The sequence below is a fragment of the Erithacus rubecula genome, assembly GCF_903797595.1.
Source record: "Erithacus rubecula genome assembly, chromosome: 1".
Taxonomy (NCBI): domain Eukaryota; kingdom Metazoa; phylum Chordata; class Aves; order Passeriformes; family Muscicapidae; genus Erithacus; species Erithacus rubecula.
In genome coordinates, this window is record NC_136658.1 from 75320110 (window position 1) to 75338746 (window position 18637).

An 18637-nucleotide genomic window follows, 5' to 3' on the forward strand; every position below is an offset into this window, starting at 1 on the left:
TTGGAAAAAAAGAGGGGGTTTCTTTTCCAGAACGATTTTAGGATCCTTTGTCTCAGACCACCACTCCCCTTATTTATGCAACCACATCTATTAATAACACAGGAGATGAACCAGGGTTCTATGGAAGTGACAGGCAGAAGCAGATGGCAAAATGACAGGTATAGTTGTTGATCTCATATAGAGCAGCTGATGAAGAAGCACAGCAGTAAAACATTGTTTTAGGGGGTTTTCGTGAATGCTTCTCCAATGGGTAATTATTAATGAGCATGATGCAATTGCAATTGACATTAAACAATTTATTTCATGTTTATGCCTTTGCCTCTTAATAACTTAAGGATGTTCTACTATTCTACCTTTGTCCTGGAAAACAAAACCAATTCCTTACACTTTTCTTTAAAGATTTGGCTCCTACCAGCATTTTTTCAGGATTCCAACACGTAGGTTCACTTCTTTATGGTCAAATGTCAAAATAAGCACTGTACTAAAGTTTTGATTGTACTATATGTGTTTCAATTAAGGTGCTCTACTAGAAAGATACAGTTATTTTGGGCAGTATTTTTTATTTCATAAGTACCATTAGTCCCATGTATCAGTCTCACATAGCTTTTGGAATCCACTGTAATTATCCCTATCTCTTTCTAAACAGAGTCGTTTATATTGCAAAAGACCTCTAAGATTATCAAGTCCAACCATTAATGCAGCACTGGCTACTCCACTACTAAGCCATGTTCCTCAGTGTCCCTACATGTCTTTTAAATACCTTCAGGAATGGTGACTCCATCACTTCCCTGGGCTGCCTGTTCCAACCCTTTTGGTGAAGAAGTTTTTCTTAATATCCAATCTAAACCTCCTCTGATGCAATTTAAATTGGTCAGCGAAAGGCTCTTCACTCTTTATTTGGTTTTCTTTCCTTAACTATAATTCTCCTCTTTTCTAGAATTCCACTTTATTTTGGGACAGTTTCTTCAAGATTCACATTCAGATGCTGGCTCATCTTACAGTACACTGGACAGTTTTCCCATAGTGGTCTCTATAAATGATAATGGAAATGGGATCTTGTCAAGTGTGGCACAGATACCATGCTGTTCTTCCAAAATCTACAGCTCTTTTGGGCTGTTTGCCCTAGTTTTGGGGTCAGTCATGGCAGTTTCATCAACAGTGTATTTTCCAGATTGGGAGCACTGTACTTCATGGGAGGTAATGTCAAAAGCCTAATCCAAGACCACCAGCAGCCACCATTATTGAATCCTGAACTGCACCAAAAGCAGCATGGCCAGCAGGCTGAGTGTGATTCTCCCCTTCTACTCTGCTCTTGTCAGACCCCACCTGGAGTGCTGCATATGGTTCTCATGTCTGCAACATAAAAAGGAACTATTGGAACAAGTCCCAAGGGTGGTCACAAAAGTGGGAAGAGGACTGGGGACACCTCTCCTGTGAACACAGATGGAGAGAGTGGGGGTGATCGTGAAATAAGCCAGATATACACTTTTCTAGCACAGTTCTGAGTATTAGGTAGCAGGCATTCTTTATTACAGCATGTTGAGCATTTGAAGGACATTTCCTCTAATCGATGCCTCAGGTGTCGGTTGTATAGTTATCATAAATGCTGATTACATACTCGTTAGCTATCCCCACTTCCCTGGCCTTATTTTACACAGTTGCAATCCTTATCAAAGTCCTTCTAAGGTTCTTTGGGGTCCATCTACAAAGCCCAATGTCATTTTTAGGGAGCTGTTCTTTGATCCCTGCTTTTGATTGAGTACAGTATCATTGTTTTGCGTAACTTCTACGGATTCAGCCTTGCAGAGCTGAGCTGGCATCCTGCTTGTGTTTTGCATGATTTCTGTTTACCTAAGTTACATCCTTTATTTATTTCTCCAAGGCTGTGCTGTTCTGTTCTACTGTCCTTGGTAAGAAGTAAAACGTTTTTCCTTATCAAGTGAGTAAAATGCTCTTCTGCTGTCCTTATCAGGGGCTGTTCAGGCTGAAGAAAATGTTGTGTGGAGACCTCACAGCAGCAGTCTGGAAATGGACTGTTTGTTAGGAACTGTAGAGATAGGACAAGAAGTAATGGGCAAAAATTGGAAAGGGGGAAATTTTAGTTAGATATTAGGAAGAAATTTTTTTACTGTGAGGGTAGTGAAACACTGGAAGAGGTTGCCCAGGAGGCTATGGATGCCCCGACCCTGGTGAGGTAAATAGGTTCAGCAGCCATAAAATTAAGGGTTACAAATAGTTTTAAGAGTTGTCCCCTCTGTTAAAATGTTAAGCAACTTACTGTTCTTGATATGCATGTTCTGTATCCCCAAGTTGGCCATCTGTTTGTATTTTCCCAAACAATCCCAGTTCTAGTTCAATCACTTCCTACTTCTGCCCTGTCCCTCACTTCGCTTCTGGCCGCCTGCTGCTGCCCCCTGTCAATCAAAAGACACTGCCCCATATGCAAAGTTTCCAGAGTTCCCAAGAAACACCTCTTCAGTGGAAGTCCTAACTACCCATGAACTAAGGAGCTGTTGAGAAGAGTGGGGGTGCGGGAGGCGAGCGAGTGTGGTGTGAATGAGACGGAGACTGGCAGCTCAGACCCCGAAGCGAGTGTGGACCCCTGAGTACAGCGGTTCCAGACTCCCACGAGGGGGCCGGCCGGGAAAAGGGGGAAGCGAGTGAGGTCTACTAAGGCCTAGAGTGTGAAAGAGGTGTCTCCTTGGGGCTTAGGCCCAAAGCTGGGGAAGGGGGGAGACCCTCGCTAGGACCTGACTCAGTTAGGGAAGGGGACCACAATCCTCGCTAGGACCTAACTCATTCTATTCCAGTAGAGTGTGTGTGTAAATTCTCTGTTTGTAAAAGCAAAGTGTGGCTGTACCAGTGTGTGTAAGTGAGTGAACTGTGTAGAGTAAGTGTAGCAGTCTTGTGTGTAAGCGAGAGTGTGTGTGTAAATTCTCCGTTTGTGAAAAAGCAAAGTGTGGGTGTACCAGTGTGTGTAAGTGAGTGAACTGTGTAGAGTGAGTGTAGTAGTCTTGTGTGTAAGCAAGCATACTGTTTTAGTAATCAATATGGGAGCTTGCATGAGCCGAAAGAGTAGAGCAAAAGAGAACAAAAAGGTAAAGAACATCCCTCCTGACAGCCCTTTAGCGATAATGTTAAATAACTGGGATACTTGTGAAGCTACTAAAAAGTTAGATAAAATAAAAATGATCCACTATTGTGTTGAAGTATGGCCAAAGTTAAACCTATCAGAAACATGGCCGTGGTTAGGTACCCAAGATCCATGGATGTGTTCAACGCTAAATCAGTATTTAAAAACTTATGGGGAATCAAATGTGGAACAACTAAAATACGCAGCTTGTTGGAGAGAAAATATAGCAGAAGATAAACCAGTAAAGATAAGTAAAGTAGCAGAGAAAAAGGGACAAGGTAACATAGAAGAGAAAAATGAAAGTAAATGGGACCCCCTTGATTACCTTCCCCCTCCTCCCCCGCCTGTCAATGCCCTTGATCCCCCACTTCCTCCTCCTCCAGCTGTCAACCTCCTTCAACTCCTTCCTCTCCCTCCTCCGCCCACTACTTCCTTTGAACCCCCCACCTACAACCCCAATTACCTTCCTTCTTCTGCTCCACCTGTCACTCCCATTGAAACCCACCTCTCTCCTCCGTCTGCCAATGCCCAAGGTCCTCCTCTTCCTCCTCCGGCTGGCCACAACTCCCAACCCTCGTTTCTAAGTCCCACATCTCCTCAAGCATTTCCAGTTTCTTTTCCTCTTCAACCATCTAGCATAACTCTTTCATCACCACCTTCCCTTAGTACCCCTATTCCAAACCAGTCTCTTTTACCTATGTCTCCACTTCCCAGCTTGCCTTCACCCCTGGTATCCCCACAAGCCCCAATTCCTTCTGCCTTGGTTCAGGCACCTCCACCAGTAGCCATTCCTTCACCTCCCCCCAATTGGGAACTGAGTCTATCTCCATCCAGCAGTAGAGCTTCCTCCAGTAATCTACAGAACCCTACACCAGCACAAGGTAGTAAGTTTACAGAGGAACCATATTATAATACAAGATCAAGGGCAGCAAAGGCAGAAAGGATGTTCCCACTCAGGGAAGTCCCTATGGGAGGAAGAGAGGGCGGATTTGGATTTGTAGATGCACCATTAACAGCCTCAGAAGTGAGAGGATTTAAAAGAGAAATGGGGAATTTAGTGGAAGATCCTGTAGGTATTGCAGAACAACTAGATCAGTTCTTAGGACCTAGCATTTCTGGAAAGAAATGAATTCGGTTATAAATATATTATTTAACCCAGAAGAAGTTAGGATGATCAGGGAAGCCGGTCTACGCATATGGGAGAGGGAAAACAGGCAAGGACCACCAGGTGACCATAAACTACCTCTCGCAGACCCAGGATGGAATCCAAACCAAGAAGAGGGGAGGCGAAATATGACTGACTATCGAGCCCTAATAGTTAGGGGAATAAGAGAGTCTGTTCCTCACCAAAGTAACACCAAATTGGCCTTTGGGGCAGTACAAGAGAAAGATGAGACTCCATCCGCGTGGTTAAATCGGTTAAGGAAAAATTTTCAGCTGTACTCTACTATAGATCCTGATAGTCCGGATGGCCAAGCAGTATTAAGAGTACATTTTGTCACCAAATCTTGGCCTGACATCCGAAGAAAATTAGAAAAGATGGACTGGCAGGAGAAAGGAATAAATGATCTACTTAAAGAGGCTCTAAGAGTGTATTTGAGGAGAGAAGAGGAAAAAGCAAAGTCGAAAGCCCGAGTGATGGTAGCTGTGGCCAAAGAATGTATAAATGCAAGTAAAAATAAGCCAGGGAAGCCATGTGAATCAGGAGAAGAGGGGCCTAAGATTGCGCCAGACGCAGGAGGTCCTAATGCCAACCCCTGGCAGAAGCCCAGGAAGTTTCAAGGCAGGTGTTATTACTGTGGTGAAATAGGTCACCTCAGGAGGTTCTGCAAAAAGATTGCAATTGATGAAGAGATAGAAAGGGAACAAGAAAATTTAGAAAAAATTCTGAAAGGGGAAGATTAGGGGTGTCAGGGGCTCTATTCCTTAGGGGACCCAATGAAACATCTAGATGAGCCCTTGATAAACCTCAATGTTGGTCCCCAGAATTTAAGTTTTGAATTCCTAGTTGACACTGGAGCTGATCGGTCCAGTTTGAAAGATCTTCCAATAGGAGTCCGTATTAGTAATCGAACATGTGAAGTAATAGGAGCCAAAGGGACACCTTTTAAAGCACCAATAATTGAAGGAGTGGAATTGAAGGGAAACTTTAAACAGTGTGTGGCAGAAATGATTTATTTACCACATTTGGAAAAGAATCTGTTGGGGAGAGATTTGCAAATTAAGTTAGGAATAGCAGTTATTCCAGAAAATGGTTGTACGTATTATGAAATTGACTGAACAAGATATGAGTGAAATCAATCCCCAAGTATGGGCAGAGGAAGGAAAAACTGGCTTTTTAAACATTACGCCAATAAAAGTGCAAATGCAAGAAGGGACTACCCCAGTCAAGGTGAAGCAGTACCCAATATCAGAAAAAGGTAAAGAAGGACTAGCTCCAATTATAGACCACCTTATAGCGGAAGGTGTGCTAGAACCATGCATGTCCCCCCATAACACCCCAATTTTAGCAGTCAAAAAGGCAGAGGGAAAATACAGATTAGTCCAAGATCTAAGAGAAATTAATAAAAAGACCATCATTAGACACCCTGTAGTGTCTAACCCTTATACTCTGTTGAATAAAATTCCCAGGGAATATCCATGGTTCACCACCATAGACTTAAAAGATGCCTTTTGGGCATGTCCGCTAGCGAAGGAATGCCGTGACTGGTTTGCATTTGAGTGGGAGTACCCAGGAGGGAAGAGAAAACAACAATTAAGATGGACCCGTCTACCTCAAGGATTTACTGAGTCCCCCAATCTTTTCGGACAGGCTCTAGAAGAACTATTAGACCAGTTCACCCCCGAAAATGAGACACAAATCCTCCAATATGTAGACGATTTATTAAAATCTGGGAAAGAGCAACAGTCAGTCAGGACAACTAGTATCAAACTCCTTAACTTCCTGGGAGAAAAAGGTTTAAAAGTATCCAGAAACAAATTGCAATTTGTTGAACCAGAAGTAACATACCTTGGTCATATAATTGGAAATGGATACAAAAAGTTAAACCCCGAAAGAATTTCAGGCATACTAGCCATTTCAACACCAAAAACCAAACATGACATTTGGAAACTTTTAGGCCTGTTTGGGTACTTAGACAAATATACTCAAAGTGTAAAATTTCTTTATGAAAAATTAGTGAACCCTGAACCTATAAATTGGTCTGCACAAGACGAGAAACAATTAGAAGAATTAAAAGAGAAATTATCTTCAGCCCCAGTTCTAAATTTACCAGATCTTAAAAAAGAGTTTGAACTATTTACCAACACCGAAGGGGGAGTAGCTTATGGTGTATTAACCCAAGAATGGGGGGCTGTCGAAAGCCAATAGCATACCTGTCTAAATTATTAGACCCAGTAGCAAAAGGATGGCCACTATGTCTCCAGGCAATTGCTGCTGCAGCAATTTTAATAGAAGATGCGCAAAAACTAACATTGCAGGGAAAAGTTAAAGTATGTACACCACATGATATTAAAACTGTCCTCAGTCAAGGGGCCCAGCAATGGCTAACAGAAGCTAGAATACTAAAATATGAAATCATATTAATGAATACAAGTAATATAGAATTAGCCACCTCTAAAAGTATAAATCCAGCCCAATTCCTCTCAGGGGAACCCTTGCCAGAGCTAGAACACAATTGCCTGAAGCTCATAAATTTCCAAACTAAAGTAAGAGAAGATCTAGAGAGTACACCACTGCCATATGGAGAGATACTGTTTACTGACGGTTCATCTAGAGTAGTAGATGGAAAAAGAGCATCCGGGTATGCTGTAGTAAAAGGGGCAGAAGGAAAAGATCTAGAAGTAATAGAGAAAGGAAAGCTACCATCCAATTGGTCCGCACAATGTTGTGAGATCTATGCGTTAAAAAGAGGGCTAGAATCATTAGAAGGGAAGCCAGGAACCATTTACACTGATTCAAAATATGCATTTGGAATAGTCCACACATTTGGAAAAATCTGGGCAGAACGCGGGTATTTAAACTCAAAGGGGAAAGATTTGGTACATAAAACCTTAATAAAATCCGTATTAGAATCCTTGCTCAAACCAACAGAAATCGCAGTTGTGCACATAAGAGGGAACCAAAAGGGAAATACCTTAGAAGAAAGAGGAAATCGGTATGCTGACAAAATAGCCAAAGAAGTCTCATTAAGTTCCGAAGGGCCTATAGAAGTCTTTAAATTAAATGAAACACCAGAGAAATCAGAAATTACAAAGCCCACTTTTAGCGAAGAAGAGTTAAAAATGATAAAAATGTTAGTAATACATCAAGGAGATCAAGGAGAGTGGGTAATGAAAGATGGGCGCAAATTTTTAAATAAAGCTCTAGCCAGAAAATTATTAGCAGAAATCCATGAATTGACACACTGGGGTGTTCAGGGATTATGTGACCACTTTCTCAGAGAAAATCTTTGTATTGGGATATATAATCTAGCTAAATCAATAACTATAGGGTGTCTAATTTGCCAAAAAGCTAATCAAAACGTTATGCGAAAAATCGAATATGGAGGAAGAGAGTTAGCTTTAAGACCATTCCAAAGTGTTCAAATTGATTTTACAGAAATGCCCCCAGTGCAAAAATTTAAACATCTATTAGTTATCGTGGACCATCTTACCCATTGGGTAGAAGCCTTCCCCACCATTAAAGAAACCTCAGAAGTGGTCATAAAAATAATCCTTGAACAAATTATCCCCAGATATGGATTAATTAACTGCATAGACTCCGATAGAGGCCCCCATTTTACGTCACAGATATTACATGGAGTCATCGGAGCACTAGGGATGAAATGGAGGTTGCACACTCCATGGCATCCTCAAAGCTCCGGCCAGGTAGAAAGAATGAATAAAACTTTGAAAAATGTGTTAACAAAATTAATTGAAGAAACTCAAATGAATTAGCTCAAATGTCTACCTCTTGCCCTATTACGCATTAGGACCAGACCATGCGCAGATATAGGGGTTTCACCCTATGAAATGATGTTTGGGCTTCCCTTTTTAATTACCCCCTCTAGCTCTGCAAGTTATCTAGAAGGAGAGGCTGCCACCCAAGAGTATTTAAGAGTTATTGGAAGAACAATAGAGCAACTAAAGAAAAAAGGATACCTTCCCCAAACTTCTCCGTTAGACTCAAACGCTCATCAAATCAACCCTGGGGACTGGGTTCTCATAAAATCCTTGAGTCGCACATCTCTATCTCCTAGGTACGAAGGCCCCTTCCAGGTCCTCCTAACTACCCACACTGCTGTAAGAACAAAAGAAAGGGGTTGGACTCACATATCTCAAGTTAAAGGACCAATTCCACCTCCCTTTGATGAATCAGACTCCACAGAATCTCAGCCAAAGGCACCTAAGTGGACCATTGCAAAAGGATCTACAGACCTCCGAATTACCTTTAAGCGAAAAGAAAAAGACAGCTAAAGGACTTGAACAGTTCCAGTTTAAAGATAAAGTGTCACTGTAACGCAGTTGATACCAATTCTAGTTGTTGTTATAACGTTGTTGTTACATAATTGTTGTAGTTTGTTAAATTCCCACCAGTTCACTATAGTCCTTGTCGTTACAAAATTCAGTTTTGCATCATACATCCTTCTCCAATTTTAAGTATCACTCTATTTTCCTTCTAAATCCTCAAATTAGAATTTGGCCGAAACATAAAAACTAATTTCCCTGCAGAACACTCTCCAAGGACACCTAAATTAATATATGAAAGGGATGAAAAAACTCTGGGAAAGTAAGATCTTACCTAAGAGAATACCCACCTCCAAGAGGCAAGCCCGGGTGAGACTGAAAGTAGTTCATACCAGACTCTTGAGAGGAGTGTTGCTGGCCTTGCTAACAAACAATCTAGTTATCAGTGAAGAGGCTAAATGCAACAAGTGTTACCATCCGCTATATGATGGAGAAACCCAAGAGTCCCTAATAAGAATTCACACTAATGTGAACCCCAGCTGTTTTGATCATTCCCAAATTTCCACCTGTCATGGAAGTGGAAAAACATATTGGATTGCTAAAAATACTGCCACCTTTTGGCAGCGGTTACTTGGAGAGGGGAAGCCTGGCTTTGCTTTGAACACGAAACTAATCAAGGAAAATTAATAGATTTAATCAAAGAAAAACAATTAGTGATAAATACCAAAAAAGAAAATAAATTGGAAGTACCTTTAGGAAAAAACTTATTCATAGATTTAGTTGAAAGAATTAGTAAAGAATTGAACATAACAAATTGCTGGGTATGCGGTAATACGCAAATGTCCGAAATTTGGCCATGGGAAGGAATCAGTTTAAGCCCCTTAGAAATTCTAAAATGGAAGCAAACTAACCAAACATCTCCATTACCTGGGCAAAAGCGAAGAAAAGAACAATGGAACTTAAAATATAAAGTTATTGGAGAAGAATGTATTAAAAGAGTTGGGAGCCCATATGAAACATTTGTAGGAACTATGCCATGCAAAAGGTACTTAAATATAAAAAAATCAATTATAAGGTGGATACCTAAAGAGCCAAACAGATATTGGACAATGCATAAAAAAGAAAAAGGATGTGTTTATCACGAAGGATATGATTTATATGAATGTGCTGAAAAAGAAAATAAACCCCTTCTGGGAATTAAAAGAATTATCCAAATATTGGACATGTCCCACAGAAACTAACCAGACCTTTTGGACAGCACCTGACAATCTATTCTGGATATGCGGAGACACTGCATATAACAATCTTCCAGGAGATTGGGCTGGGAGCTGTACAATTGGCATTATAAAACCCGCATTTTTCTTACTTCCAAAGAATTTGGGTTCTAAATTAGGAATTCCCTTGTATGATGATTTAAAAAAGGCTAACCTCAAAAAAAAACCAGGAGCATAATTAATCTAGGAAGTACCCAAAAGTTGAAAGAAGAAGTGTGGACCCCTGAACGTATCATACAAGTATATGGGCCAGCTACATGGGCACAAGATGGGTCATGGGGATACTGTACTCCCATTTATATGCTGAACCGAATCATCAGACTCCAAGCAGTATTAGAAATAATATCCAATCGAACAGCCCTCGCATTAGACCACATTACAGAACAGTTAACTCAAACCCGAGCAGTAGTCTATCAAATTCGGCTTGCAGTAGATTATTTATTGGCTGATGAAGGAGGAATTTGTGGAAAATTTAATACATCCGAGTGCTGCCTAGAAATTGACAATAAAAGTGAGGTAAAATGAAACATATCTAAAGAAATCCGAAAGGTAGCATACGTAGGAAACCAACAATGGACCCCTCTAATGGACACTAGCTGGTGGGATGACTTCTGGTCTGTTAGTAAACAGAGCAGGGCCAAAACCTTTATTAAATAGCAGCTCTTTTATTGAAGAATTGGTGGGGGTCACCAGGGGCCGACACCTGCTGCTGCTTGCCTAGGCGACGCTGGAAGGAGGTTCCCGTGCAGTCCTGCCCGAGGGCAGGAAAGGGAGTTCCAACCTCACAGGCACATCCAGAACTCCAGTGGGGCTCGTTGGTCCAGGGGTGTCACTCTTCTCAACAGCTCCTTAGTTCATGGGTAGTTAGGACTTCCACTGAAGAGGTGTTTCTTGGGAACTCTGGAAACTTTGCATATGGGGCAGTGTCTTTTGATTGACAGGGAGCAGCAGCAGGCGGCCAGAAGCGAAGTGAGGGACAGGGCAGAAGTAGGAAGTGATTGAACTAGAACTGGGATTGTTTGGGAAAATACAAACAGATGGCCAACTTGGGGATACAGAACATGCATATCAAGAACAGTAAGTTGCTTAACATTTTAACAGAGGGGACAACTCTTAAAACTATTTGTAACCCTTAATTTTATGGCTGCTGAACCTATTTACCTCACGGTCCCTAAAAACGAAATGGTGGAAAAAGGTAGCTTTTTTAGTTGCAAGTGCAGTCATAAGCTTTTTATTTTTACTATGCCTAATCCCATGTCTAATTAAGGTTATAAATTCCACCATACAAATGAGCATAAAGAATATGAATAATCAAACGAAAGCCAAAATTTTGATGATAGAAACCCAAAGCCCTGAACATAATTCAGCTAAAGAAATCTTAAACCAGTATTTAGAACTACAAAAGTTATACTCCCAAGAAGCCAAAAATTGTGACTTGATGCGGGTTGAAGACCCGATCAAAGAAAAAGAGGAAGGATTGAGGTAAATAGGTTCAGCAGCCATAAAATTAAGGGTTACAAATAGTTTTAAGAGTTGTCCCCTCTGTTAAAATGTTAAGCAACTTACTGTTCTTGATATGCATGTTCTGTATCCCCAAGTTGGCCATCTGTTTGTATTTTCCCAAACAATCCCAGTTCTAGTTCAATCACTTCCTACTTCTGCCCTGTCCCTCACTTCGCTTCTGGCCGCCTGCTGCTGCTCCCTGTCAATCAAAAGACACTGCCCCATATGCAAAGTTTCCAGAGTTCCCAAGAAACACCTCTTCAGTGGAAGTCCTAACTACCCATGAACTAAGGAGCTGTTGAGAAGAGTGACACCCCTGGACCAACGAGCCCCACTGGAGTTCTAGATGTGCCTGTGAGGTTGGAACTCCCTTTCCTGCCCTCGGGCAGGACTGCATGGGAACCTCCTTCCAGCGTCGCCTAGGCAAGCAGCAGCAGGTGTCGGCCCCTGGTGACCCCCGCTCCCTATTCTTCAATAAAAGAGCTGCTATTTAATAAAGGCTCTGCCCATGCTCCGTTTACTACACCTGGCTCTGTTCAAAGACAGACTGGATAATGCCTTGAGCAACCTGGTCGAGTGGGAGATGTCCCTGCCCACAGGAGTAGAGTTTAGGACCTGATTATCTTTAAGGACCATTCGCAACCCTTAACATTCTACGATCATCCACTGCATCCATTTCACGCTAGCATCGCTTGTTCAACCACGTTCTGCAGAATCCATCAGCCCTCAGGTGAGCTGAATGGATGATTCAGTCCAACCCAGCCCCTCAGTTGTCCTTCCCAGGGAGCATGGGGAGAAGAAGAAAAACCGAGTAGCTTTCCAGACCGCGCCAAACGAGCGGCATGAGCGGCAAACGAGCCGGCCTGTGAAGCCCCTTCCTGCCCTGCGCCGGGGGCATCTCCTCCTGGCTGATGGGCAAAGCCCCTCTCTTCTCCACCCCGGCCCACCCCTTCCCACGTGGAAACAGCGCCTCCCATTCATTGGGAGCTGGGCGGTGCGGGCGGGCCCACGCAGGAGATCTAAAGCGGCTTGGGGAGCGGGGGGTCGGCGCTGCGCTGCCTCGCCGCTTGCCCGCGCCCCCGGCTGGGTGAGTGTGGGACGGAGCGGGCGGGGGCTCCACGCGGCGCCTCCATTTTGCGCGGTGCGGCAGGCGCGGCGTGGCGCATTGCTGGGCTCCCGGCCTCCAGCCAGCCCCCGGGCCCCTCGGCTCATCGGAGTGCTCCCCTGCCCTACTCTGCCCTGCCCTCCCCTCTCATGACCCCCACCCCGGGCTGGCGGGGCCCTGTCCCCTCGGCCGCCCCCAGCGTGCCCCCGGGGAGGCCTTTCTTGGCGCTGCCCCCGTGCATGGCCGTGGGTACCCCGTGCCCTGTACCCTGTGCCCGGGGTGGAGCACCCGAGCTAATCCCTTTTTGTGCTTTTCGTCTCTGCGGTGCGAGCAGCTGCGCTGTGCTGGAGGTGAAGGCCCAGGGACACCCTGCGCCATATCCCTGACAGCCTTTCCAGGGTGGCTCCCCAGGGGCTGCTGTGTTGGGCTTTGCTTCTTTCGTCAAAATGCAAAAGAGACTGAGAATTTACCGAGAATGCCGGTATCGCCCATAGGGCCTGTAGCGCTCCAGCCAGCGCCGTATCCCGGGAGTTCTTGCAGTCTGCTGCTCCCGAACCTGCTCCTATGACCAGGACGGGGAATGACCTCCATTTAGCGTGGCAGCGTTTTTTCCTGACTAACAGATGGATCTCATCTTTTTTTTTTGCATATAAATATGTGAATGTGGGCGGCAGATGCGGTGGAGCAAGGTGAACCCACTAAAAATCTTTAAGAGTAAATTTATATGTAGCTAAGGCCGGAGGGGGGGATTAAGACTACACAGGGAGTTGCTAGTTTTGTCGTCAGCTGTTAAAAACCTTAGTTTTGGAGTGAGATGGTGTTTTTTAGGTCCTGTATAGACTCGTGACAGAAAGGCAGTTTCAGCTCTACAGAGGCTGCAGACCTGGGCAGAAGAGCTGAGGTGCTGGTGCTGCTGAAGGTTCACGAGTGAGCTGCCTTAGCCCTGTGGTTTCACCACTTGCCTGTGGTCATTTGCAAATGTTACGTTGTGCTTGAGCAGCAGCTGCGTGGTGAAGTCCAACATCACTGAACTGGCGGATACCCTACCCTGCCTCCCTTTGCTCACCTGTGTGGACTGCTAAGCCATGGGGGCGAGTGGTGGAGCTGTGGTCACACGTGGCGATGCAGGTATCGTGTGGGACCCTCTGCAGTGGCACAGCAATGCCTCTTGAAGCTGTTCGTTTACTCGCTGATGTGTGATTGCTGTCTCCAGCTTAGAGGCAAATGCAATGAAAACTTGGAAAGAACAGGCAGAAATATATCCATAGAGTCAGGTACTGTATGAACTTCTGTTGCCTTCAGTGGCCATCTGACATGCTTTTTGGACAAGCTTTCCATATAATGCAAAAGGCTCCATAGCAGCAAGTGCTGACCCTGGCACAAAGCAGGAGCAAGCTTGTGCCACAAGCTTTGAAAGTTACTTTGCCTTCACGTACTTCAAATGTCTTGCATTTTGAGCAATCTGACAGGGTCAGGCCTTGACTGTGCTCCATCACATGCATGCTTTAGGTGGTCACATTGGCATTAAAATAAAGCCTTTTCTTGAGCAGGGGAGTTAATGGGTGTTTAGTCCCTGACCTATGCCACTTTGGTGGTATTTGTAAAATTTTGAACCTTGCTGCATGTGAGGCTGTGCCTAACAGTGAAGGGGTGTGTTCAGAAGGCACTTCTTGTTTTGAGTGGGCTGTAAGAGAAACTTGAGCCCTACTAGGCTTCTAATTCAGGCAGTTCAGTTGTGAGTGTGGGTGAGACGCAATATGCTCTTGACTCCTCCTGGAGTATATTCTTGCAGTATTTTTTCTAAATGGAAGGAAAGAGGACACTAGTAACTCCTTAACCAGTTACTGAGTTACTGGAGAAACCAGTTCTAAGTTGTATTGGTGTATAAGGTGTATTGTTAAAAGATTTGCCACTCCCTCTTGTTGTTTTGTTTGTTTTTTTTTTTTTTTTTCTCCCCCTCCTTCTTTTTCCTGTGTAATCTGCTGCCGGATGGCAGGTAGTGTTCATTCTCATGGTAGTGTACCTGATCTGTGTTTCTTCTTTCAGTTGTGTGGTGCAGTAAATGGGTGGATTTGGTCATCCTGGAGTCCTTTTCCAACCTTAACAATAGCGTGAGTCTAAGATGACAGGAGCAAGTTCCAGTCTAGCTGGTGTTGAGCATGGTTGCAGGCTGGTGTGTGTGCAAGAGGGAGTGGGGGAAAAAGGAGTGGTGGGAAAACAAGAAAAACGAGGAAGAGAAGGAGAAATACAGTTTGAGTTAGGGAGGGCAGGGATCTTACTGCAGTTACTGCCTCTTCTACCTTTAGTTCACTCTTGTTCTAGCAAGTTCATCAACCTTGATGAACTTGAGACTTTGGTAGCCTTTCAGATATGTTGCTCCTAGTTGTATCCCAGCTTTCAGTGAGTAGAAAACAAAGTGGTAAGTTTAATTCTCTTCTCTTGACCCATATGTGTGATACTAGAAGCATCAGTGTAGAGTGGGGGGCAGGACAAGAGAGTGAGTTACTTTGTCTGCAGATGTGCTGGGTAGATGCTGGCTAGATCCTGACAGGATTTATTGGCTCTGCCATCCTGGTGAGAGGCAGAGGGGTATGTGACACAGCCCCTTTGCCTCTCCTGAAGGATGAGCTAATAATGCTGCTGACTTAACTGTATATATGGAGAAACTAGTGCTACTGACCATCAGCACCATGAGGCTGTGTGGTGTGGAGAGCACTTTGGTGCTTTGGGCAGAGTTGATTGAGGTCAGGTGCAATCAATGCTGACCCAGATTTAGTAACCCGGGTGGGTGTTCTGTACCTGGGATTTTTTTTTTTTCCATCACCTGCTATATCCCCATCTTTCATTATCCCAGGATCAAAATCCTTGAAAATCTGTCATGTGCTGAATGGTGTTGAAGTTGGCATTCATCTAGCCATATATACTCATCCATGTCCAAGGTGGTCAGCCAGGAGGGGGATGGACATTCCTGGGGTGTGATTCAGCTCAGCCCAGTACATTTAAAAAACATTAGTTGTGACCTGACATGCTCATGTATTCACCTACTTTCCACTGAGTATAAAAGAAGGCATGAATGGTCCAAGTGTTTTTCTTGAGAAACTTGTGAGGCTCTTGGAAACCTTAAGGACTTTGGGAAGAATTATGGCAGTTTTGGTGTAAGGGTGGGTCTGTTTTGGTATTTGGTCATTCCCTCCTTAGTGCAGTTGTTGTATTTCAGAGTTTCCAAAATAGAATACTGTGAGATGTTTGGTTCTAGATACATATTTTCAGTTTCTGTTTGGTTTTGTTGTTGGTCTTGTTTTTGTTTTATCTTACTCAAGTGAAAAACAGTTCAGAAAACTTTATTCACAGTAATGCAGGATCCTTCATTCAATGTTCCTGTAAATCTTACCTGTACCTCAGTGCCTTCTGTGCCATGTCTTGACCTCTTTTCTGAGAAATCCATGTGACTGCTATATTGACTGAAACACTAAAATTATTAGTCTACTTCATGCTAATATTTAGTATCATATTTTCTTACTCTTCTTTCTCCTGCCTCTTTCTGATATGAAGAGTAGCTCTTGGGTTCCTTTTCACAAGATTATCAGTGAAATATCTCAGCAGGCTTTCCTGAGCTATACAGATTTCACAGTTCACATTTGCCTTGTTTTCTGGATCCTTGTAATTAATTTGTATCTTTCCTTGCTGATCTTAGTGGCCCATTTAATTTTTAAATTACAAGGATGGGGATTTCACTTGATGTCTTTACTGTAAGACATTGCACTAGTAACTGTGCTGCTTTGTGTCTTGGCAGTGGACCATGTTGATTCAGTGATTTGATTAAACCAAAGGTGAGTTTACCGAGTTGTGATGTAGTGCCACTCTGTACTGCTATAAAAGAGATGCCATGCAAAATCACCTTTTAATTTTATGAGTAAAGCATGCTGACATTAGGGCTTGCAGGCACTTGCTTCCGAAGGATCCTTTGTCCCAAACTGTTTACTGTGAAATATGGAGTTGGTAAGCAAAACCAATCCTGGAAAATAAGAAGAGAAGGGGAAAAAGAAAAGTACAAGCTTTAAACCATAACAAAATCAGCCCACATTAATGCTAGTCGTAGTTTCATTTGGGAATGCTGATGTAGGAGGTTTATTTGGATATGTATGCAGCAGGAGTAAATGCATAGAAATTACTGTGATTTGAAAAATAAACTGCCTTAAGCTGAAGAATAGCTTGCTTTTGTAAGGTGACAAATTCTTAAACTAGTTGGAAAAAATGCGCTGTTGAGTTTCTAGAACTAGGTTGTTTTCTTGAAGTGACTAGTTTATAAAGCAGTTTCATGTTGTATCTTCAGAAAATATTCCAGAGGAATTAGTTATGAGGTAACCAGAATATAGTCTTTTATCATTAGGTTGCTGATTGAACTTTTCTTGGGGTTGCACACTGCCTGACAGCTGGTTGATGACCCATGTGATATAATCCCCAAGCAATGGGTGCTGCTGCATGCCACTTTATTTGCTTTTTGCCCTCCAAAAAGTTCACAAAACAGGGTGGTCTGTAACATATGTGATGTGAAGACTCTTACTCTGCCTCACATTGCAGGGACAGGCTGGTTTGTGTGCTTATAGCTTCCAAAAGCTGAGAGGAGGCCATTAAGAGGAGCACAGCACTTGGCTGTCTATGTTGAAGTGCAGCAGTGCTGTACCATTGCGTGTCTGTCCGTGCTGACTTACAGGTGCATTAGGCACGATTGTCCTGACTGTGCAGTTGGCTGGAAGAAAGGAGCAAAATGTTCTGGCACTGCAAGCAAAACAAAGGCACAACACCCAGAAGTCATCAGCTGCATGATGGATTAGGGTGGAGGTGCTGTATATTGGGGGAGAAAAACAATAGGTGTTGGGATTTTGGAAGTGAACTTCTGTGAAATGGGAACAGAAATTTGGCTTCTTGCAGCTTTACTGTTCAGGAAAGGTACCAACACAAGCAATACAGTGAAAAGTATAACGGCTAAGTAACTGGAGAAGAGCTGCAGCAAAATGTTTATGCTTTGCTCTGGAAGTACTAGGATCAGTGTTTGGACAGTTCTGAAACCCAAGGTTTTCTCCAGAGAACACTATTATTTTTGAGGAAAGCAAGAGTAAGGAGGAGTTGTTACTCTTGAGAGAAAAGTGCATGTCCGAGTTGTTAAAACCCCTAAAACTATTCAAAACCTTTCACCGTCCTTTTATTAAGGATCACAGAAAGACCAGTCAAAATTCATCAAGCTGTTTTTGCTTCAGCTGGGTTTAGGTGCAGTCCTGCCTTCTGTCTCATGTGTCTGGTGGAGTTTTTGTAGATGTTTGCTAGAGCACTGCAGTGCTAGGGAAAGCAGGTAACTCTGAGGGGCCATAGCTCCCATCTTTCTTCCAAAAAGACAAGCTCATGTCTTAGCCTGTTGGTTACAGAGGAGGATGAGATGATACCTTAAGTCCCTATGTCTGCTTTGGAGTGGGCTGAAGCTAGTCAAGAGGAATCCTACCCCTCATAACCTGTTTGGCATGTGAAGAAACACAAGGATCGTGCCCAAAAAAGCTTACATGAGTGATGAAGCTTCATTGTTGTGCTTTGGCTGCTCCAGATAAACCATCACAGATGTTAGAGCACTTTTGAACCTATTTATTCCTTCGGAGGAAGTACCTGGTGAGCAGAACAGCGTGGTGTAGGGCACCATCAAAAACACAACAGCAGTGCTTTGCTTTTCATGCTCCTGTTCAGACCCTTGGGAGAAAATGGTAATTATAATTTGTTTCACTTACTTTGCTTTAAAGCCACCTATTTTCTTTTGCAAGTCCCAGCACAGGGGAGCTAAGCAGAATATTTACAGCCAGTTGTTTGTTTTCTTCTTGCTGTCACTTAAAGCACCTTGCAGCAGCAGAGCTTATTATACTTCAAAGTTTCTTGTTCTAGGTAAGTGACATGGGGAGAGATGACACTGTACTTGTTCTGAGAGGTGTTGCATTATACATTTCACCATATTTCTCCAAGACTGTCATATCTAGGTCTCTCTCTGTATTCCTCCAGTCCCATAAACATAATTAGGAATGATTTCCTTTGATGCCAGAGTGATGATGTTAAAAAATATAATAATGTTTTTAAAAGTTGAGTAGACTAGATGATGTTAGTCGTTTTTCTCCCAATAAAAAGTCTATACTTATT

At 43.2% G+C, this 18637-nt stretch overlaps 1 protein-coding gene and 1 long non-coding RNA gene across 4 annotated transcripts in view; one reads left to right on the plus strand and one right to left on the minus strand.

Annotated features, from left to right (window-relative positions):
- Positions 1-2107: 2107 nt before the first annotated feature.
- On the minus strand, positions 2108-12200 carry LOC306806824. The gene is made up of 2 exons (XR_013775583.1): positions 11885-12200; positions 2108-2186 (listed from the first exon to the last, which is right to left on the minus strand). It is a non-coding gene; the product is annotated as an uncharacterized lncRNA (long non-coding RNA).
- Positions 12201-12322: 122 nt separating this feature from the next.
- SLC7A1 (solute carrier family 7 member 1) overlaps positions 12323-18637 on the plus strand; it is a 37968-nt gene continuing 31653 nt past the window's right edge. Inside the window, exon 1 of one of the 3 annotated variants that reach the window (XM_079298442.1) lies at positions 12323-12445. Coding sequence is in view for 1 of the 3 variants with exons in the window: in XM_079298441.1 (XP_079154567.1) it covers positions 13549-13591 (43 nt within the window). In the remaining 2 variants the exon portion in view is untranslated. Of the gene's footprint in view, positions 12446-13142; positions 13592-16152; positions 16294-18637 lie in introns of those variants that run through there. The other 2 variants (XM_079298441.1, XM_079298443.1) reach the window with 2 other exon arrangements.